This window comes from Vanellus vanellus (assembly GCF_965231255.1).
Source record: "Vanellus vanellus genome assembly, chromosome: 14".
Classification (NCBI taxonomy): Eukaryota; Metazoa; Chordata; class Aves; order Charadriiformes; family Charadriidae; genus Vanellus; species Vanellus vanellus.
In genome coordinates, this window is record NC_138919.1 from 2935284 (window position 1) to 2958282 (window position 22999).

Sequence of the window (22999 nt, forward strand, 5' to 3'; positions counted from 1 at the left end):
TCTGTTTTCACATGGAAGTACCTATGTACAGTCAAGTAACTTTCTATTTCTAGTTACATACCAAAATAACATTGTTACACAGAAGCTGCTTATGATGTGCAATAAAATAGTTCTGTTAACCTGAGTTGATCCTTTCTAAAAAAAAAAAAAAAAATCCCACGACTTTTTAATCAGTCTGAATGTTCCAGGCAGGCAGAGCAGCTCCTTCAAGTGGCTTAATGAAGATTTGATTGATTTATTTTGCTCATTGGAGAGTGTGTGGATTACCTTTGTCAATATTGGGCATGATAAATGAGGGCTGGGCACTTAGAGAGCAATTTGAATTATTTGAGCGGTTCAGGGATCGAGATGTGACTTGCTTCAAGAGGCATTATGAGGAGAAAATGCTGAGTGCTTTTCAGGATCTTCTGAGGTAGTGGATCAAATTGATCCAGATTGATCAGTTTGATACAAATCAATAACTAGAAACTGATATTGGACATGTTCATATGTGAGACTGGGATCAAACTACTGAAGAAGTAGTTGTCTTTTGATCAAGCTTTGAAGCCTAGCTGGAAGATGTTCTTTGGTCATGCGCAAACATAAATTACAGGGTTGAGGTATTATTGCTGGGTGAAATCCAGTGGCTTGGGATTACATAGGAGGTCGGAGAAGGTGATGTAATCACTCTTTTAGGAGAGTAAATCAATAGGGAAAAAAACCCTCGTGATATTTCTACTGCCTTCTTTTAGCCAAAACGAGAGAAATTTTGGAGTTAGATCATCGTATTCATGCCACCTTAGTTTCTGAAGTTTGGTACAGTGTTTTGTCAAATGTCTTGCAAAAAAACTATTTCCTGGCCAGTGTTCTACTCTGTATGGTTGTGTGTGCACAGTACGTACTACTGGCTGTGCTTTCTGAAAGGCTCTGGAGTTCATGTTGTGGGGACCCTTGCTCACTTGCTGGCAATATTGAGTCTTGGGTAAAGATGTACCTTAATCATGTCATTGTTTAAGACTAGTACAGAGTAGTGTGGATGAATATTTTCATTGCTTGTTTGTCATGTTTTTCTTACCTGTGTTTCTGTTTTAACTTCTAGATTTTGGATCTTTGTTTGACTTGGAAAATGATCTTCCCGATGAGCTGATCCCTAATGGCGAGTTGGGCCTTTTAAACAGCAGTGGGAACCTTGTTCCGGATGCAGCTTCCAAACACAAGCAGCTTTCTGAACTTCTAAGGGGAGGCAGCGGCTCTTCCTTAAACCCAGGAATTGGAAATGTGAACTCAAATAGCCCTGTCCAGCAGGGAGTTGGTAGTCAAGTTCAAGGGCAGCCGAACAGTGCTAATATCGGTAATCTGGGTGCTATGGGTAAGAGCCCTTTAAACCAGGGAGACTCTTCTGCTTCAGGCCTGGCAAAGCAAGCAGCCAGCACCTCTGGACCTACCACACCTGCATCACAAACTCTGAACTCTCAAGCACAAAAACAAGTGGGGATGGTGACGAGCAGCCCTGCAACATCACAGACTGGACCTGGGATATGTATGAATACTAATTTCAGTCAGACACACCAGAGCCTTCTCAACAGTAATTCTGGTCACAGTTTAATGAATCAGCCTCAGCAAGGACAAGGGCAGGTAATGAATGGATCTCTTGGGGCAGCTGGAAGAGGAAGGGGAGCAGGAATGCAATATTCTGCCCCTGCCATGCAGGGGAATGCAGGCAGTGTGCTGGCAGAGACTTTAACCCAAGTATCTCCACAGATGGCTGGTCACACCGGACTGAACACAGCACAGACAGGAGCAATGACTAAAGTATGTACATTTAATTTAATATATTCTATTTGTTGTGCTTGTTTTTTCTCCATACAGGTATTTAGAAAATGTAGTAGACTCTTTTCTGGAACAGAACTAAAGAGTGCACTTTTTTGAGCCTGTAGTTATCTGTTTCAGTCACCAGTGATATCACGAAAGCAAGATAATTGAAACAGTATTTCTCCTGTAATCGGAAATGAAAGCACTTGTTGAAAAACACATCCTCAAAGTTGAAAGTTGGATAGTATCTTAGCAGGGTGAATGAGGAAAGAGTAGCGTAATCCAGCAAAAAGGAAGCAGATGATTACTTCTGCACAGGATCTCACTTTAGCTGCTAGACAACAGTATCTTGTAACGTGGTGTGAAAACCGTTAGAGAAATATTTGTTGATTGAGGGGAGAGGTGTAGCAATTGGTCATCTTGTCAAGGACCGCTGTCAACAACTGTGCAGTGAATGTTTTTCAAATACGGAGGAACTGATCTGAAAACATCAAATTTCACATCAGTATCCAAGCTAATGCAAACTCTGTGAAAGAGAAGGGTAGTGTCTGGGCAAGAAGTCTTAATTCGGTGGCCATTGCAGATCAGGGCAGGGAATATAAACACCTGGAAGCATTACCGTCTGTCTTGGGGCACTGCTCTGATCCCTGCTTGGTATAGTCATTGCTTTTTAGTCCTTCATTTTCCAGGTGTGAGCTTAGAGAAGTGTTTTGATTGCTGCTCCTCCTGTCTTTCGGTTGGTTAGCAGTGTGCCTCGTCCCTTGTCTGTGTTGCTTTGGTACAGTTCCTCCCTGAAATTTTCATGGCAAACCCACCATGATCTGATATGTAGAAAAAGATAATTTTTTATCTCTGATATCTTATCTATTCATACATCACTAGTCATTATTGCTGTAGTTTGTTAACATGTAAATGTTAATTCGTTGATGTGTTAGGAATCGTGGAAAAATTGCATTGCCTGACACAAGTGTATGTCATGTTCTCTGAAGAAATGCTGACATCATTGTGGAGTACTGTATAGTTAATTTTTTAAAATAAAAAACATAAAAAGCATTCTCTATGCAGTGAAGGGGATCCCTTTGCTTAAGGAGGAGTTGCTTGTGGTCTGAGTAAAGGTCATAGCACATTAAAGTGGATATAGCTGTCTCCAGCCTCCGAATGGGCTAAATTTGTTGTGTGGAGCAAATTGGTCTGCACAGAAAGAAAATCAACTTCTCTCTCATTTGTTTTTCTTTGAAATTTGTTGGAAGAGTGACAAGTTCTAATTCTCTGGCGTATTTCTATAAGCTTACAGATATCCAAGTTCTTAGCAGTAGATTTTTCCTTGCCGCCGCGCAGTTATGTGGTGAAACTACTAATTTTCTATGTGAACTAACTCAAGTAGAATTACCCCAAAGCAAAGGGACTTGCCTACAGTCTTCACCTGACAGTACATACGGACCAGGCGGGGGAGGTTCCGTGATGTCTTGGTTTACTTTAAACCAACCCGCCACTTGTAAGGCATAGTTCAGTACTCGGACAAATGCTGTTTTTCAGGGGCTTCAGTCTTCGCCTGATGCCAGCTGCAAATGCCGTTCACCAGCTCGGGAAGGTGACCTGGACTTTCTCAGTTAGCATATGTTCAAGAAGTAAAGTAAAAGTTAATTCAGACAAGGAAGGTATTGCGAAAGAACAGTGGAAGTGTCGCTGTTATGCAAATCATTAGGTGGTCCTTGGATGCAGTGCTGTGCTCAGCACTGGTGGTGCATTTCCAAAAGATTAGAGCAAAATTAGTGCTTTCAGAAGTCCTTAGACACAAAGTTGTTTGGAGAAACTGAAAAGGTAGGGCTATTTAATGATAGACCAGAAGTGATAAAAAGGTGTTTCTGTGAAGGTGCTAGCTCTTAAAAGAAAACAGTTTTAAAAGCTTGGCCAGCTTGAAAAAATAGAAAATTTGGTGTTTACTGAGGCTTTGCCTCATGCTGAACAAGATAAAGCTTAAAAGCACTTTGTGTTGTTTTTTTAATAAAGTTTTTCTTTCTTTATGTCTTAATTTTCTCTTAGTAAGAGAGCAAGTGAGCTCAGTATTTTATGTTTCCATTTTGGAACAAATTACTTGCTCCCTGATTTTAATCCTGACAAGCAGAAGCGTTCTCCTTTTTTGCCATTCTCTTTAATAGACATTTGAGGATTGGCATCTTCTTCCAGTCTCTTCCCACCCCCAGTTTATTGTCCTAATAGGATTATCGACCGTGATTGTGTTAGCTTTTTCTCTTCTTGATGCTCCAGTTGTGATGAAATCTTTTAAGAAAAGTAAAGAAACATTTCAGTGAGTTTGTCTGTTCTTCTGAAACTGCAATTTCTGCTGAAAGAGAATGTGGGTTAGTTTGTTTTTTCACCTCCTGTTCCCTGATGTTTACCTCTTCATGTATGCAGCTTAAAAGATTTGAAGAGCAGCAATAAAAGTGGTGAGGCAGCTGATCTACCTAATAGTGAATGTGCCTAACTTGACTAAACGGCTTAAAATGTAGCTGCCATCAGGCTTGAAGAACTGTATCAAGGTTGGAAGCAAATTCTCTGGGTGGCGCCTGTACCACTATATCCTAAGGGAAAGAAGGAGGTGTGAAATACAAATGCAGCAAAAAATCTAAAAGAACTTTTTAAAGCAAGATTTTCTCATTATATTTAAAATAAGCAGTGTGCATCACTGATTAACATTCAACTATGACTCAAAAGCCTATTTTTCCTCAATTCAGTGTGTTTATATGTGATGTGTAGCACTCGTGACCCTTTATGGTTTGGGACCAGTTTTGTTGGGCAAGTCCTTGCTTCAGTGATAGTTTGTTCTAATCCTTTTTTAGTAAATTACTGATCAAGGAAAGGACATTGCTTTTTCTGTTTTTCTTTCTTGTCATATATTTTTATAAGCATTCTTTCTAGTAAGAGATAAAAGAAGGGGAAAAAAATAATCCAGAGTCTGATCCTTTCACCTGCTCTCAGAAATAACTGGGATTCATTTCATCTGGAGCATCATAAGCCAATATTGTTAATTTTGAGCTGGACTTGCCATTAAGGCAGCTCTTGAAAGAATGAAAAGTATGCCAGAAATGAGCATGGTAACTCAAACTCATGATCATGTGCTTGCATAAGCTGAAGGTGCCGGATAAACCTTACCCCTAACCAATTGAAAAGGGCATGAAAAATAGCCAATTCTCAATGCCAGAGTCCCATAAGGTGCTGACATCAAGACAAATGTTTTTCCGTTGGTAGGGAAAGATTAAAGCAAAATAATTCCTCAATCTATAGAGACATGAGCAAAGGATTTAATGGATCTCATATGATCCTCTAGAAGAAGCAACCTGTCAATACAAGTTAAACAATAGCTGTTAAAGTCAGTCGTGTTTTCTTGGGGAGTATATAACACTTTCTTGATAGCCTAGAATATTTTTGGAAATAGGGAGCAGAGTAGTCCCCAAGAAGGTTCTGTGAATTTAAAAATACAGTAACTTACTATAGCAAGGATTTGAATTCTTCATTGGCCACGGCTGTGCAATTTGCATATTCAGATTTATTTAGTACTCCTGCTTTGTGATTTTTGACTTGTCTGAGATCCTCTGGAAACCATTAAGGAAACCTCTCTTCTGTGCTACTGGATATATATATCTGCTCCGTTCCCTACCAGACTCCTTTTGTGTAACAATTTTGCTTGTAACTGTGGCATTGTGGCCCTGTTTTCTTGGACAACACTACAAAGATAGTTTTCATTCGACTGGGTTGAAGTTCTTTAGGAAATCTGCTTAAAAGAGCAGAAGGATTCTTCTTTGAACAATTATCACTTGGTATGGGGTAGAGGAACAGATCATCTTATTGCAGTAATTTCCAGTAGTGGCAGAATTGTCCTTTTGTGTCGCACCATGGTTTTTTGTAAAGTCCAGTAAGTCCAGAAAACATGTTCAAACCATCTAGAAAATCTTTGTCAATTAGAGTTGTTTTTTAAGATTGTTGGTTGTCAAACACTTTAAGCAGTAGCAAAGCTAGGCAGATGGTCTGTTGCTTCCACAGAAATAAGCGCTTCGTTGCAAGCATGCTCTGTGCCTAATACTCTCCTGTTTGTGTGTGAGAGTTCATCTTTTTCAGATGACGGAGATGAAGCCTTCATATAGTTCATGGGGGCCGGCAGCTAGAGCTTGAAGTTGCGTTTCTGTATGTTAGATGTTATATAGTTGCTTGCTGAGATGCGTTCCCCTCGTCCTAATACTGCTATCAAAGCTAGTGGAAAATCAGAAGAAAATGTTGGGAAGTTCCCATTCATTTTGTAAGGTTCTCAAACTTCCTTTTTGTACTGTGTTAAGAGTTTTGGACAGTGCTTCACCTAATTCGTACTTTTGCACTTTCCCTTAAGACATAGTAAAGTCCCATTGAGATGAGTAGGACTCCTGAGTGTTTTCTTTTTCATGTGTTTCCAAGGTGTAATGCTTCCTTATACAGTTCTGTAAAAGGAATCGCCTTTTCTTCAGTAACTTCAAAGCCGTATCACTCAAAGATACAGTAGTACCCAGCAGCAGAAACTTGGGAAAAAATCCTGGAGTTGTGTGTGGCTGATGATCTAGAGAAGCCATTGATTTTAACCTGCAGTGAAACTGCACCTTGCCGGGGGTTCCTTTCAAAGTGTTTTTCTCTATAGGGCTAGTAAACCCACCGCAAGGTTAGTTTTCTCTCTGAAAGGTGCAGTTTAATCAAACGTGTTATTAGGCTCTGTATGCCCAGTAAAAGGATGTAATTGTTTGGTCAGATCCTAGTCTGAATCTATAAAGACATCAGGAGAAAATGATTGTTTATTGTCATACCTAGTTATGAGGATTACCACAGTATTGGTTTTTTGTAAAACGCCTTGACAACATTGTAGATTTTAAGTAACCTCATTCTACATATTTTGAAAACTCCAAAGGAAAATATTTGTATTGATGTAAGCTGTAACCTGCCTGGCAGGGGGAAACCGATAGAAAAGCTGCTCTGGCTGGCGGATCTTCCAATGTAGTATTTCAGGAAATGATCTGGTAGTAATGAGTTTAGATACAGAGTTCAAAGTGCTGCGTACAAGTGATGAGTTTTCATTACTTGTGCATTTATGTATTTAGCTGGAAGTTGGTACCGGTAGTAGGATTGTCACCAAAATCTTAGAGGTTCAAAACATCACTAACTGCAAAAACAGACCTAATATGCTGGATTTCTGCACATGAATTCAGAGCAGTCTTTTCTCTTAACTGTATTGGCCTAATTAACTTGAATGCTGCATGTTTTCAGCTTTGTTTTAGTCGAAATAGCTACATGGCAGTGCATGTTGCAGTAGGGAAAGTTTTAGATTAAAGGCAAGGGGGGACTCTTACCAGAAGTGAACTTCAGAAAACAGTAAAACCATTTTTTACGTCTACCAAGAGAATAATCAGTCATCTCATTTTTTTTTTTTTTTTATTGTTGAGCTATAAAAGAACTGAATTCTGTTAGTTGTTGTTTCTGGGCTGGGTGTGTATATATAATACGTGTGCGTTTGACAAGCACCTTCACAGTGTTGCTCCCCGTGGTTGTCCACTGAGTGGTGTTTTGGTGTTGGATATTAATCTTGAGTAAATGTAATAAGAGAATGAACTACTCTAAAGAGCAAGAATTCTGATAAAAGACTTCAGTTGTGGATGTAGTTATGTTGCTTGACTCAGTGTTTTGAGGAATCCGTACTAAGGAAAATTTGTAGTGAGAAAAAATGAAGCAAACTATTTATTTAAACAGATTAGCCAGTTGATATTGCTAAGTACCAGATTTAGATACGCTTGCTGATTGTGAATTAAGTCAGCTGAAGATGTTCTCATTCCTTTGCAGTTCTGTGTGTTTTAGCAAACTGCTGCTGCTGTTTGTTTCTCTGGTGGCTCTCAATCTGTCTGAATCCGCCTGAATTGTTTTAACATGACTTGCAGTTAATTTGCTTCTCATCCTCTAAGTTGTCCGTAGGAGGCTGCCAAGCTGACTGTCTCCTAGCAGACCATGCCTCTGGCAGTCACAAGTAGCCGGGCCAAATCGGATTCCAAATAATGCTGCCTCCCAGTTTCAGGGGACTCTTAATAATACTACAGACTTGACCTTAGTTGCTTGGTTCTCTGTTGAATAACTGTCACCAAAACAGTGTTTTTACTGAGAAGAGACATATGTGCTTTTACAATAATACAAACAGAAGAAGGATATAAATATATAGAAACACATAACAGCAAAACTCTCTGACTCGTAGTAAAATTAAAATATCTGTAACGCAGTTTTGTTTTGAAACATGACCGTGCAAAGTGGTACTCCACAGATGAGTTTACTCTGATACACTGAAGAGATTTGATGACTTAAAAAGCTCATTTACCACAACTATTACTCCTGGCACCTGAAATTGAGTTGTTTCCTATTTCTAGCGCATGAGTTAAATTTCATTTGCAGTTGTGCAATGTCATTGAAGATCTTTGAATAGATAGTCACTTGGCTCCTGTCTTCTGCTTAAGCAGGTATCGAGGTTCAGTTTGGCTCTAGTGCTGCAAGAAATGGAACAGCCAGCCTTCACGGGGACAGATTGCAACTTGGTTTCCCCTCCTTCTGCTTCCAACACCGGCAGTTAAAACGCCCGTCCCTGCTAACTTACATTGGTTTGTCATCCAGCTGACAAAAAAGAAATGTTTATGGTATCTCTTCAGGGTAGAATAGTGCCATTATCTTCTACTGTGGTAACACAACACAAACGTTAAGGATTTTGTCATTAACTCTAAATCATATTAGTTGCCGTCTTGTAATTCTTCAGTTTTTTGTTGTTGGAATGGGATTTATTTGTAGGTAGTGTATCTGAAAGAAGGTTTTGGAAGGGAACCTTACAGATCCACCAGGTTTTCTTGGAAGCTGCAGATTAAAAGCAAGATTTCCAGTGTTGTTTCAGAAGGTTTATTAAAATGACACAATAAACTTCCAAGTCCTTACTAACAGATATGACTGAAATGATTTCTTCCTAGCTTTTAGGCTGTTTTCACATGCCTTCCTGCTGCTGTTTGTAGTTGTGGGGTTTTGTGGTTGTGTTGTTTTTTTTTTTTTTTAATACACAGGTAAAAAAATGACTCAGATGTTGAGAGGGAGGAAAACCTGCCAACTGAAATGTTGGTGTGTAGAAGTTATGCAACGCCTGGTTACTTCAGTCAGAAGGAAATGTCTTTGTCGTAGTAATTTTCCTAATAGGGTCTGATCGTGCATATAGATACCATCGAACAGGAGCAATTCTGATGACAAAACCTTTTAGCAAGTCTCAAAACTTCTCCTTACTTACAAGATAAACTTAGTATTTGTACTTGACAGTGAGCTGTGTTTATAATGGGAATCCGGTAATTGGAAGTACATACAGAAATGTGTCAAAACACTTGGTATTATGGTCTGAAAACTAAATGCTGATGGCCTATTGCCTTCAAAAAAAAAAAAAAAAGGCAATGCAGGAGACTTGGAAAATTGTATATAGCATGGTATACTGTGCCAGCCGAGCTAAGGAACGGATCCGGAGTGGAGAAGCAGCGAGGGCAGGCGATTCTCCGTCTGTGGCTTCCACAAGTGAAAGTACAGATGGGACAGGTTCTGCCGTCAGACAAAATATAACATTATGTTTGAAAGTTGCGCTTTGGAATTTTCAAATCCCCTCACGTAGCCAGGGGCTTGACATTTCAATGCAAGAGGCTACACAGAGCATGCCCAAGTCTACTTTATAGCGGGCAGGCTATTTTTCATCTTTATTTAAAGATTAACTTTTAAAGTAGAAAAGATGTTTCAATACACGCTTTTCCCCACATCTCAAAAAAATCCTGAATTCTTAGTGACGCATTTGCTTGTTTACTTTGCAGGGCTGAGTATAAGTAATGGCAAAATATAATAGCTTTTTTCCTTTCTTCTTGTGAATGTTCGGAGGAAATACCTGTTGTTTTTTATTTGGAAGCCTTAGTCCGTTTGTGTGTGGTGGCATCAATAGACAATTTGACTGCTGCACCTTTGTCCGTCGGCCATGAATTGCACGTGCTTATTTCTCCTCCCCACCCTCCTCCTCCTTGCCACTACAATAAAGAATATTTACAATATTTTACAATATTTACAATTTTACAATATTTACAAGAATATTTACAATAAAGAATATTTACAATAAAGAATATTGCCCTGACTGGGGAGATACGTAGTACTTTATGTTTATTGTTTGTGTTTTAACTGTTTATATGTAATCCCAGCAATGGTTTTAATTCTGAGACCAGAAATACTTTGTGGAATTGAGATTTAGATGAATGAGGACTTCAGATGATTTTTAAACTCCTGATGCTACAAGAACTACCTCTAAGTAGCATCTGGAGGTGTTAGTACTTATGTTCTAAACATGTTCCAGCCCCAAAGTGATTGATAGTTGTATCTTTTGGTATGCGTACATATGAATCTGCTGTAGATTTGGCAAATAAGAGGCATACTGTGCCATAAAAGGGGTTCAGTAGTGCCTTTGTTTTAGAATGAATCATAATGAAAATACAGCACGTTAAATATAGGAACATCCTTGCCAAAATGACCAGTCTATGAAATAGACTATTAGAAGAGAGTAGTAAATAGATTATTTAGGAGTCTCCGAGAGATGCTGCTGTTTTGGGGTGGAAAGGTTTTGTGTTTTCAGAGGGACTGCAGCATAATGCTGCCCTATTTGTAGGGTATTCTTTCTTCTTGTTTTTTAAAGGGGATTTTTAAAAAACAAACAAAAAACAAGTGCCCTTTGAAACTTTTGGCAAAGTGACTAAATTAAATACCTACCTTTACTGCGGGAGGATCTTTGTACCCTAGAAACAGAAAAGTGTTGGAACACCACAAGTCGAAGAGGGGATTTCACTCTTGGAATGAGCTGTGTTTGCTTCCTTAGTCTGATACGGGGCACCTTGGGTTAAAATACGGCTCTGGATGGTACTGTGTGCAGGCTGCTTTCAGGGAGGAGCGTGTAGATATAGGTCTAGTTTCTTCGCAGTGTTCAATTTTAAGCATGTGTTTAAAGACAACCATCATACCTTGTTTAAAAACCTGTTGAGGAGTCTTGATAGCTTCGTGTGAATTGTTAAATCTTCGAGGAGAGCGTATTTCTACAGAAAGACTGGAGATCTCAAAGTAGCGCTTCAAGTCAGTGTGGTGTTTCAAAATAAACATGTTTGGCTCTTAAAGTTATTTAAAAATTATTTCAACAGTGTAAATTATTTATAGTTATGTTTCTCCTTAGTTACCGTTAATGGCAGGCTATGATATTTTTGCTAAGTGTTTGTTTTGAGCAAGCATTATTGATTTTTTTTCTTTTAATGTATTTAATGTGACCTGTAGTGTAAATTTGTTTCGTGTCTATTTGATTCCCCCCCTGCCTCCCAGTTCTGGATTGAAATAGAATAATTACTTCTTTTAGAAGCACAGTCTCTCCCTTCAGTGTGTCCACTTCTCTTCAGGATTCATGTCTGCCAAGGAAAGTACATACTGTAAAGAAAGGAAACAGAGTACCTCTTTTCACTATATTTTTGAGACGTCTTTCCTATTGCTGTTACTCTGTAGAGCTACTACTGCCTTTTCTCCCACCTCTGTAGAATATCATATCACACAGACTGCCTGATAATGTATCTTTGGCCAGCTTCTGGGAGATAAATGGGAAAGAATCTCTTCAGTAGTGCTACTGTTTTTCTTACCAAAACAGTTTATTCCTTATAATACTAAATTTTTGGAATGTGATGGGCTCTCCATTTACTTGGCTGTCTCCAACTGACTATAGGGACTTCAGAACTACTGAGATGCCGGCAGACGCATCTGTAAATTCTTTTGTGGACTGTTGGGTGCATCTCAAACGGCTAATATCTACAACACAGAAAATAAAGGAAGAAGCATTGACTTTGTGTTGAGATTTGCTGTTGGTTTAGAAACCTGTATTTACCTTAATGATGATGAAGTATAGCAATTGGGGGAGGACAGGGATATTTGAGTGTCTTTCAAAGTCCTCTTTTTAAGTGTTGTTGAATTGCTGTTTGTGTCCAAACTGGATTTTCTCGATGAAACAAACCTTTGAAACATCTTTAGTTAGTTGTGCGCTTCAGGTTAATTTTCTCTTCTTATGTAGTAAGAATAATTCTTGTTTATCTGAAGAAAGCCACTTTTTCTACTTGGCACTTGTAAAAGCTCTTGAAGCAATTGGAACACATTGATCAATTGTGGCTAATTATACATTAGAGCTTTGAAGTTTTTATTTGCAGGGGTTACACTCATTACGAAGTAAGCCTTCTGAGCTTTATTTTTGATTCGTAAGTACAATAATGATGCTCAGTGCAGAAATTACTTTGATTCTTCCTATAGTATATTCCGTTGTATCAGTACTCGGGCTTGTGCAGAATTTTGGAGACGTTTTCTTTCTTTAAGTGTATATACAGTGCAAGCATATGATTTTAAAATTTTTTTCCCTGGAAAAAGTTCACATCTAGTTAATGTATTAAAAGAGTTTGTTCTCTACTTATCCAGGCATTTGTAAAGAGTGTTTTCCCACGAAGTTCTGTCTTTTGTATTTCAGTAATTATGTGGAAACATTTGTACATTTTTTTAAGTGGTCTTGTTGCCTTGGAATACTTAAATTTGTCTTGACCTCTGTGAAATGCTTGGAAGAGAATTTCAAATCTTATTACAAGTGGTAATAAAACACCCGGCTTCCTCTTAATGGGATTTTAAAAATTTTATTTCCAGCTTTACACAATCTTTCGTCCTGTAATAAAGGATGAAGTAAATTACAATTATTCCTGGGCATTTGAGTATTTTTCTTTGAGTTAGTTTACTACTGAAGAGCAAGGCACTTTAAATGCTTCATGAATCTGTTGTGGTAGGCTTTTGTTATAGCAGTGAGCTTAAAGAGGTAGGAAAATTGGAGTCTTTCAGCACAAGATGGGCTTCCGCTGAACGCTGCTAGCCAGATCACGATTTAGTTCTCAAAACTGAGTCTTCAAGTGTTGTTTTTTTTTTTTTTTTAGGGTATTCTTGTTACTGACTTTAAAAGTGAGTATTTTTAAATTAGTATTTTTGTCAAATTGCCTAATCTGCAGATTGGTTCAGGTGAGGAGCTCTCACCTCAGCTGAGATAATAGGATCGCCACCATTCTTGCACTGAAACTGAATTCACTTTTTTTTTTTTTTTTTGGTAATGCCACTGGCTTTCTGCCATAAAATGATTAATCTTTTCCTTGCTTCTCCATCTGTCCCTCTGGCATTATACATACTAAGCACCATGGTGACTTTCTTTTGGAACACGTTACTATAGGATGAAATAGTAATTAGTAGAGACTTACTTTTTTTTTTTGTCAGTAAACAGATACAAGATGATGCCAACATAGTAAAGAAAGCCTGTCTTTCCCACTTCGCAAATGAACATAAATTCCTAATGGACCTATCTTTTACGCTTCTCTGAGAGCATTAATCGGTTAGGTGGACCTTGTTTCGTGTTAGAGATTTGGGTTTCATACCAGAGGGAGGTAAGAGTCCAAAGTGCGAAGTCCTTGGCGTGTGCCTGGCTGGAAGGCTGCTCTTTTGTACCGAGCGTGCAAGCGGAGCGGCTGAGCGGAGTGGTGGCAGTAGCACACAGGGACTGAGGAGGGATTAACTCCAGGTGGTTGATGCCGGATCACAGTAGCTCTGGAATTCGTGTGTGTTAAACTCATCTGGGAACCGGCAGTGAAGCAGTGCAGATGGCAAAGCATAGGTCTCTGTCTCTCATTGAGCTACCACAATGGAAAGCAGAAATAAGACTTTTGAAAGCAGTTCTGTCCTCTTTCACTGTTGCTTGCTAACAGTGTGAAAAGCAGTCCGAGTTTCTGATGTTCCTCCATTACTTAGGGCAGATCTACTCTTGCATTCGCAGTACTTTGTATACTTTAGCTGATAACTTCTGAACATCTGAGACACCTGACTGCTCGATTTCCTCGTCTTGAGAGAAAGAGAAGATCAAAAGGAAAAACGTTCAAGTTATTTAAGCCAAGCAAAGTGTCACACTTCTTGGTTGCGAAAACATTTCAGTCGATGAGAAGAGAGAAAGGACACAAAACGCTGAGCTTTTTAACCAAGTTGTGTGTTGAAAGCCCAGATTTGAAGTAGGTGTAGTAATTTGACAGGGGATTTGAAAACTTTGTCCAATAATGGAGTATTAAGTGACTGGTTTTGGTGAGGCCCATAAAAGAGGAAATAAAGGGTGCATGGGGTTGCATGACTTGGTGGCAGCACGAACCGGAGAAGTTCTGAGTCACCCTGTAGTGGCTTACGACAGTGAGAGCTTGGAGGCAGGAGTGATATACCATTTCTGTATGCCCAGTCGTTCTGTTCATGCCGAACCCAAAGGATGCTTCTTGGATCTGTGGGTTATAGTGGGAAGTGCAGAATTTCCATTTCATGCCAGCTTGCTCTTTTTGGGTGGGGTGTGGAGGGGAGAAGTGTCCCTAACACATCGGTGATGTAATAGGGTATTTTGGATGAAGCATGCGAGATACTGAGTAACAACAGCTCTAGAAGGGTAGGATTATTTATGCACAGTTGTTCGGTCAACCTAAAGCTATTGATCATGGTATAATCCTGATGTTACAGCTCAGTCGTTCAGAAAACTGAATTTATAGGTAGCTTTGGAGTGGGGGAACTAGTTATTGTTTCCTTGGTGTTTAGCATTTTTTAAGCGGTCTTGTTGCCTTGGAATACTTAAATTTGTCTTTGACCTCCGTGAAATGCTGTTCACACTAGGTTGTTTCAACAGGAGGAAGTAGGGGGAATGTCCTGCCTTGCAAATACAAGGGATTTAGAAGAAAGCGGTAGCGGGTGGCAAATGTGTTGTACTAGAGCATTGACCAGGCAAGCTCTCACGTATGCAGCTCTTCAACACTGCGGTTTGTGAAGATCTAGCCTTTTCTCAAAACAGAACATATCTAGGATGCCTCTGCTCTCTCTCTTCTTTCCTTAATTATGACATGCGTGTTCTGTTCTCTGAAGTAATTTAAATTATTAATCTAGGGCTTACACTTAAATCGATTTTAGCTTTTGCACCATAGACTAAGTCCAGAATTATACAAGGATGGTGGTGGCTCACTAAAACGCTGTCTTTGTGTCTTCCTCCTATAACTCTTTTGTCAGATTCAGGGGCATGGGAACAGTTTGGTGGGAAGAAACGCTCTGACTTTCCCATTTTTCTACTGTCAAAACAGATCTGAGAGTGGCAGAACCAGTAGATTGGCTGCGTATCCTCACACTGCGGCTTACGGAGGCTGTCGTTCTTCACAACACCCCACCCCAAGGGTCTTCTAAAGCAATTCCTAGCCTGCTCTCGGCTCCCTCCCATGTCCTCAGATAATCTTTCTGAGGTGCTGACAGGACAAGGCTGGCAATAATGGTGGCTCGTTCAGAGCCCGGGATCCGCTGTCTGCTGCGAAACACAGTGGGGAATGACAGAGGTCTTTGTGCCTTTTCTTCGTGGAGATGTTAATCTGAGTGTCATAATCTACCCGTCTATCTCTCTACTCAGCAATCTTAGGAACTTAATTATCTGTGAGAGCTTTAACAAAAGGGGTCAAATTGACCAGTGATTTCCAAACTGATTAGGGAAAAATTGATTTGAGGAAGGGGGAGGAGACGGGACACTGATTGTCACAGCACCATTGCTTAAGCCTAGTTTCTTTAGGACACCTAGCTAACAAGATAAGTGTTTTTGTGATCCTGCAATCAGTGTCAGTCTGAAGAGGCAACTTAATTGCTGCTGGATTGAGTGAATGAATGAAATTCTGTCTTGCAGTCCACCCTGTCTCCTATCTCGTGTCATTAGAAGAGCAATCATCTGAAGTTGCATGTGGCCATGCTCAGTCTAATAACGGTTCTGTGGTGCAGAGGAGGATACAACAGTTTGATGCAGTTTTTGGCTTCTGTTCTGCACCTCTGCTTTCCTGGACTTTGATACTTGTCTCTGGGTTTGGTTAATGGACTTGGCAGCTTGGTCAAGGTCTTAGGTCATTTTTGCTTCCTGAGGTAACTTTTTCTTTTCACCTTTCTGCGTTGTCTCTAGACAGGCAGAAGGGAAACTCTAATTCCTTTTCTATTACTAGGTTTCATTTTATAAAGAGTTAAGCATATAAAAATGACAGTGATACAAAGTCAGACATGATACCTCTGTTTATAGGCCTTCTGGCTTTTGTGAATTAATTCCTGTTGATGAGTAGAAGCACACACTATTTAGATAAAAGATGATATTAATCTTGAAAATTTCAGTGGTATTTGGTCACTTCATTTTTTTTCTAGTTCTTGCTTTGAAGCTACAGAGCTTCAGCTCTTACCTGTTGATGGGTCTTTGCTAAATAGAAAATATTTGTTATCACTTTTCTATTCCCCAAATCAGTACTTTAGCATCATTTCAGTCCTTGCCTTAATAAGATAAGCAAATTAATAAGCTTAAAGAGTAAGCTAAATAAATTAGGCTATTAGATTGCAATTACTGTCTGTTGTAGCCATGCCGCTTAGTCCTTTAAATAGTTCTTGAGGCTTCTCTGAATCCTGTCGTTTTCACATATCATTCATGAAGAACTAATGCAGCATGATCGCCGTCATTACAATAGCATTCACACCAAGCCAAATGCATAAAGATGTCGCCTTACGCTTACCCAGTTTTCTTTACATACCTCCTGTTGTCATATTGAGAGCTCAGATTTGTTGTTCGAGCACTTTGCAGATTCACAGCTTCCAATGTCCAGCCGAGCTCGTCTAGCTTGCTTCCTTTCTTTCTAGGACTGTTTTCTAGTTAAAAATCTAGTAAGTACCGAATTTAATATTAACAATAACTATTTTTAGTTTACAGGATTGGATCATAATCAGATTACTTCAGCCAGGCTTATTTTCCACTGAACCCATGCTGCTTTGAGTTCTTTGATTCTCATATCAACCATTCAGTATTTTTTCTGCTGTCAGGCTAGTCCACATCTGGTGGTATTGCTTTGGTTAGGTTTTAAATACCTGTCCAGAATAACCTTCCATTTTTGTACAGAAGAGTCAGTGCTTCAAAACTTAATGAAAATCAACATTTAACTTAGAAATAAGTGTTTTTTTTTCTGGACTAATCTGTCTGGACCAACTAATTTAAAAAAAAAAAAATTAAAATACGACATTAATTTTGTGTAGGCAACGGTGGTGCAAGGTACAAAACCAGGAGTGTTGTCAGAGGTAGGTGCTGCTCCTTGGCACGTGCCTGCAAATGAGGTTGCTTTCTCTCTTGCAGGAATACTGATAGTGAACTCTGTCTGTCCTGCCAGACCTTTTGTTACTTTTGGAAACCCTGGAGTGAAAGGCGGGTAGAGGCAACAGAGGAGAGCCGAGTTTCCCGAAGGAAAACGAGTAGCAAAGAGCAGAACTGTATACACTTCTGTGGTTTATGACAACTTATTGGAGGGGAAGCTAAAAAAGGGATTGTGAATAGGAAATTATGTGCCTGTAACAGTGAATGGTTTTTGCAGCATGTTGTATTGGTTGCATGTCCTGGGAGCCTCAGAGGAATACGTGGTAATGAAGTAACTCTGATGCTTGAACGAGGAAACCGGCTGTAGTGGCAGAGGTGAAGGGACAGTTAATAAAAACTTAGTGTTAGGAGGAAAGGACAGGATTTATTTATGGCCTCGACGCTTCGTGTACAAAGAGGGAGTAGCTCCTTGATGCTGGGCTAGAGGAAGAAGTGCTGTGGTATGTCAGCAGTGATAAAGAAGGGAGGAAAAGAGTAAGCTTTAAAGATAGAAGAAAAGGCATCGTATGAATATCCAGTCAAGTATCTTTTTAATTAGGTTAGTGGACTTCTCATTTCTGTCACATCAACTCTGAGTTGCACCATCCGATGAGGTCTATAGATTTGGTCACACACTTGATATAGAATATCTATGAAATTCCAGGAACTAGAGTAAATTGAATTGCTGTTCTGCTCTGAAAATAACTAAAAAGCAAAACAGAGAAGTGTCTCCCACACCTGCTGTGCAAAACATTGCTGTTTGAGATGTCTCCTGTGGTCCAAGTCAGATAAACAAAGGTTTTAAGTTTGTTTTTTTCAGCTCAGAAGTTTGTACATTCTTCTGCTTGTGAGAGTAGTGAAATACCTTACTTCCTATCCACGCTCAGTAATAGATTCCAGTATCTTAGAGAGTTGCCATAGTGATTAAAAAAGGGAACAGAATCTGTCTTTCTGGGATAGCAGAATTATTGAATTAAATGCATCTTTTCCATTAAAGGAGAGTAGCATTATCATACTTCTGAGAAGTGCTGTTTTAGAGTGCAACTAATGTGTTTAAGCTGGTGTCTTGCATTAATCATGTTACTTCTTCAGGCACTTCTAGCCTTCATATATATATATATATATGTATATCTATATCCCTGCATGCCCCCCATTGCAATTGATGGAACAGCTGCGTAGAAAACCCCTTGCTTATGGAAAAGTCTGCTTTACTCCGTCAGAAGTCATTGCGGTTGTGACCACAAAGAACCAGGCAAGGAGCAAGAGTTGCACAAAATTATAACGCAGAAAAATGTGTATAAAACCTGAGTTGCCAGAGGATGAGGTGGGACGCATGGAGCCAGCCCGGGCTGGAGTGCAGGGAACATGGCCTGCAGAAAACGGGGCTTGCATCAGGTAGAGAAAGGAGATGAACTGACCGTTGAATGAACTGATAGAGAGGAAGAGAAGACAACGGGGGGGGGGGGGGGGGGGGGGGAACGAACGGCCTTAAGCTTAGAACAAAATGGGAGTGAACTGCAACATAACCCAGGTTTTCAGAGAGAAGCTTTCTGCTTCTGTTGTTAATGCAAATGCACCGGCCACCACGGTATGTTGAAGCTTGAGTAGCCCTGTGATAGATGTCTGTGCCCATTCATTGCAGGTGGAAAAAGAAACCGCTTGCGCTGGATTGCTTTTTGCTTTCATTCCTTTCAGGAAAGTAAATTTAACAAACTTTAAGCAAAATACAAGTCTTTTGTGATGGCTCAGAGTCCCACATGAAAACGACCATTCCTACCAGGTTACTAACTCCCATATTCTTGCTGGTTTATCTTCTTTGATGACTTGTAATTACCTAGTAATCTTCCCCTGAACTACCTAATTTGGGATCAGAGTTCTGTTTCAGAAATATAAAAACAAAGGTCTTCTGAGTATCTGCCTTCCCCCACCTGCCCCCTCATTTCACATAGGAAAAAACCCCGGGGGCAGAGGCAGGAGCCGCAGCGTTTGAGCCTTCTGACTCGTTCGCTTCGGAGCTGCTGGTTTCAGTTTGCAGAATGAATAAGCAGTGTAAAATCTTCACTGTGTACATGCTCAGCCATCTCATTATATTTGCCAGTTGTTTTTTTTTTTGAGATTTCAATTAGCAGCGGTATAGATAAAGTTTTACGGAAGGTCACCTGATCTCAATGTTCAGATAATTAACCAGGAAGTGCCAGTTAATGCCTGAACGCACTCGCACATCTTTCAGCGTTTGATATGCAGGGGATGTGCCTGGTTCTTCCTTTCCTTCCACCTCCTATTTTTTGCCTTCCCATGGGTGAGGAGCTGACTGTGGTTTCCTTTGCTGGAGTCCCTACCTGACTGCGTTGGCTGGAGGCGGTTGTCGCTGGAATAAATGCCGAGCTGCTCCTCGGGATCCCAGGAACAGCTCTGAAACTCTCTTGGTCTTAATGCTGTTTGGCAGCAGGTAGTTCTGCCACTAAAACTCCTCTTCGATCCCAGCCTTGCTTGAAAACTGTTATAAATAGATAAGAGTTCATTAGAGCAGTTCTTGCATTGTGTTGTGCACTTCTACTCTCTGGAAATCAGTCCCATTAATAAGCTTAACTCCAAGGAGGCAAAACTGAGTTTAAAAAAATGCTGAAGCTACAAATGTCCATGAGCTTTAATAGATTCATCTTGTATATGGTCCCTCCTGATTTTTGTCTCCATTTTTACTTCAGGGATTGCCTGAAGAGAAGTCTTTCCACCTTGTCAGATTTTTTAATGTGCTTTTTTTTTTCTTTTTTCTAAAGATGGACTTCAAACCAAAAAAGTAGTCTTTGGCAGTTTGTTTCTGTGGCAGTAATTTACAAAAATGAAGTGTAGGTTAAAGAGCATGTCTGATGTTTTACAATGTTGTCAAACTATCTGCTTTTTATTTTTTAGTAGTAGACTGGTGTAACTCTTTATCTTTAGGTTACTTTCACTTATTGAAGCGCAGCTGTAGATGTTGAAATCCTATGTGGCAGAGAGCAGGTTTAAAAGAATACAGTTTCAAATAGAAGCTACTCTGCCTCCAGCTTGATTTCGAAGACCAGCCAGGCATTTTTTAAAATGTCAATCAAGTATATTACTTAATGACCACCTAGAAGAGGAAGAATTATCCTCATCCTATTAACCACTCAGTTTGGAAGACTTGAAACGTTGCTTTGTTGTTGTACTGAGTTGCGATATGTTTTAATAACAAGATCTATTGAAAAGGAAATGTTAAAATATGATAAACCAACCATGCGGTACCTGTTAGAATTGCAGTTCCTTGGTGCATTTGGGATGTTCTAGTGGTTTAAAGTTTTAACAAACTTAAAATTAAATTTTCTGTTCTTTGTCTTTTGAGACCAAAGTAGTTGTACTATTTTTCCTAAAAATCTATTTTTAAACATTTTTCCTTTAATAAAAAATGTTCATCTTTCCTGACAATGAAATGAGATTAAGAATACCTCTCTCTTTCTTTTGGAGCAAAAACTTTAAATCTGATGTAAAATTTGCTTAGCGTTCTCACTGCCTGAAGGAAATCTCTTGTCTGCTTTTTGAAAATTCAACTGTGTTTTTTAAGATTCTGGCAGAGGCGTATAACATTATGCTGCGCAAGCTCAGCACATCGGTGTTAGGCAACTTCATTGTCTGCATTGAGCCTTTTCCATCTCCTCCCCAGTGGCTGAATATGCTCCATCCCTAAGCTGCAAGGTCTAAGAAGGACTTTGCTCATGCTGTCTCCTGCAGGCTGGTATGGCCCGAGCAGGGCCATGGAAATAGGTTTATGTGTATGCACCATTTCTCTTGCCCAATCTGGGCTCACCACTGTGCTTTCCCAGTGGTGGTGGTGGCTGTAGGACTCATAGGAAGTTCTAGCATAGCGGTGGTTGCCAGAATAATCAATATATTCATTCAGTTTAACAAAACTCCACCAAACCTGCAAGCAAGTTCAAAGAAGACTCGAAGGGCCAAATCCTTCTGCAGGCAAATGAAGTTTGTAGTTGAGGATTTAGACACCAGGGGAACTGAATAACAGCCAAACAGCTAATGTTCTATTTCTGGCCTCTGAAAGGTTTAAATAGTCGGTCATAAGCTACTTTCTCAGAATCTCACTTTTAGATGCAGAGATTTTCTTCACTGTTAATCTGGTAGACCATCATGGTATTAATGAATAGCTGTAGATGTCTCATGATCCTTTCTCATACCCTGGCTGAAGCAGTGGGTTTAAGATGAGTGTGCAAGTTTATTAAATACTTTGCTATTAATTCTTCAGAGAAAAGCTGCCAAAATCCATGCTGTAATAAATAATAATTAAAAAAAACTAATTTCCTTCAACATACAGTCCTACAAAACAAACACAGAAATACAGAAAATAAAATTCATGGTATTTGTGCAATATGATAGTAGCTAACACCGCTTTTCTTTAAAAGCAGTCTTTATTACTAAGTTTTGATGCTGTTAAGCAATTGTGGGGTGTTTTTTTTATGCTATTTGAATTATTCAGCTTTACTCTGGAACACAACGCATACGTGATAACCTCTTATGTTGCCAAGTAACAGCTTTTCGCTTTTTTTTAATGTGTATATAGTGGGTCAGATTCTTCTGTAAAGATATAAAATTTTGTACAGTGGAAAAAGGCCTGAATCTGGCAACAGTCCCTCTGCGGGATGCAGGTTAAGGGAGTATTCCCTAACAGAAAGCTACTTCGAGGGTGGCTGGGCCAGCTCTCTGAAACCCAAGAGTACAAAGTACGCTGACAAAGAAGACGAGGCACAGTCAAATTATGTTTATTGGACTCTGCCCCAATATAATTTACTGCTCTTAACCAGTGCTTCGTCAACTGGTCGTTCAGTCCAATTCCTGTAAGCATGAAAAAGCAACCACTGAGCAATTCCTTATTATGAGGCTGTTACACTGATAAGACTCTTCCAGCCATGAGAATGGTCCTTCTGAATCCCTGCTGGTAAGGGAAATAAAAAGACCGGGACCATGGAAAACCAGTGTGTTGTGTAAGGAAGGGCTGGAGAGGTCAAAGGAAGGGGAAAACAGGATTTAATATTTCAGATAAAGGCTTGCTGAGTGGTTCGATTTATATTTAAGACATTCTGACAGGTGATAAAGTCATCTAGAAATCCTCCCAGTGCGGGGCGGGGGGAGTACTGTCAACTTTTATTTCCTCTTTATTTGGAGGGGGGAAGGAGGGTCCTATTCTTAGGCATTCTCTTTGAAAGAAGTAAATGCCTGTTAAAGTGTCTTTTCAGGGCCTTTTGTCCAGTGTAATATTAATTGGCTCAAGTAATAGAGATTTCAGCACTTCTCTTGGGAGACTGTTCTTCAGGCGAGATGGCTCTTTGGATGGACAGTGTTCTCTCTGCTCATTCGGGGGGAGTCATGTTTCTGCTTGCTAGTCTTAAGGAGTTTTGGGAGTGTAATTTGTCAAGGATGTCAGCCTTAGATAGATGTCCTTTTTTTCTGACATTTTTCCTCAAGTACCAAAACATAAGTAGATAAGAGTTCGCTAGATGCCTCTATATATTCCTCTCCTTTCCCATGTAGTCTGTGTACAATGTCATGCTTTGTGCACAGAACATGAAAGTATTACAGCATTTGAGGTTGGTTTGGTTTTCAGAAGTTTGTGGAGCATTGGAAAAAGTAGTTTCTGTCAATGAAGATTGGGAAGGGTAATCTTGTTTTCTCCTTTGCATTTGCACAATGATTTTGTCAGTTGAATTGCAAGGCTTCAGACACACATAGCCGTGTAAATTTATTAAATATTTTTTTAAATTTTAATTTAAATTTGATTAAAGTTGTGAAATTGAGAATTCAATATTGAGCAATTTAAACCGGAATTTGATCTCTGTGAATACAAAGATGGATATTTGACATATGTTTTGTTGTTGGTTTTATTTA

The 22999-nt window shown here is 39.5% G+C and overlaps 1 protein-coding gene across 1 annotated transcript in view; it reads left to right on the forward strand.

Moving 5' to 3' along the window:
* Positions 1–22999, forward strand: part of CREBBP (CREB binding lysine acetyltransferase) — a 97236-nt gene that overhangs the window by 13443 nt on the left and 60794 nt on the right. The window contains exon 2 of the mRNA XM_082490367.1: positions 1079–1791. Within this exon, the coding sequence (XP_082346493.1) occupies positions 1079–1791 (713 nt within the window). The remainder of the gene's footprint in view (positions 1–1078; positions 1792–22999) is intronic.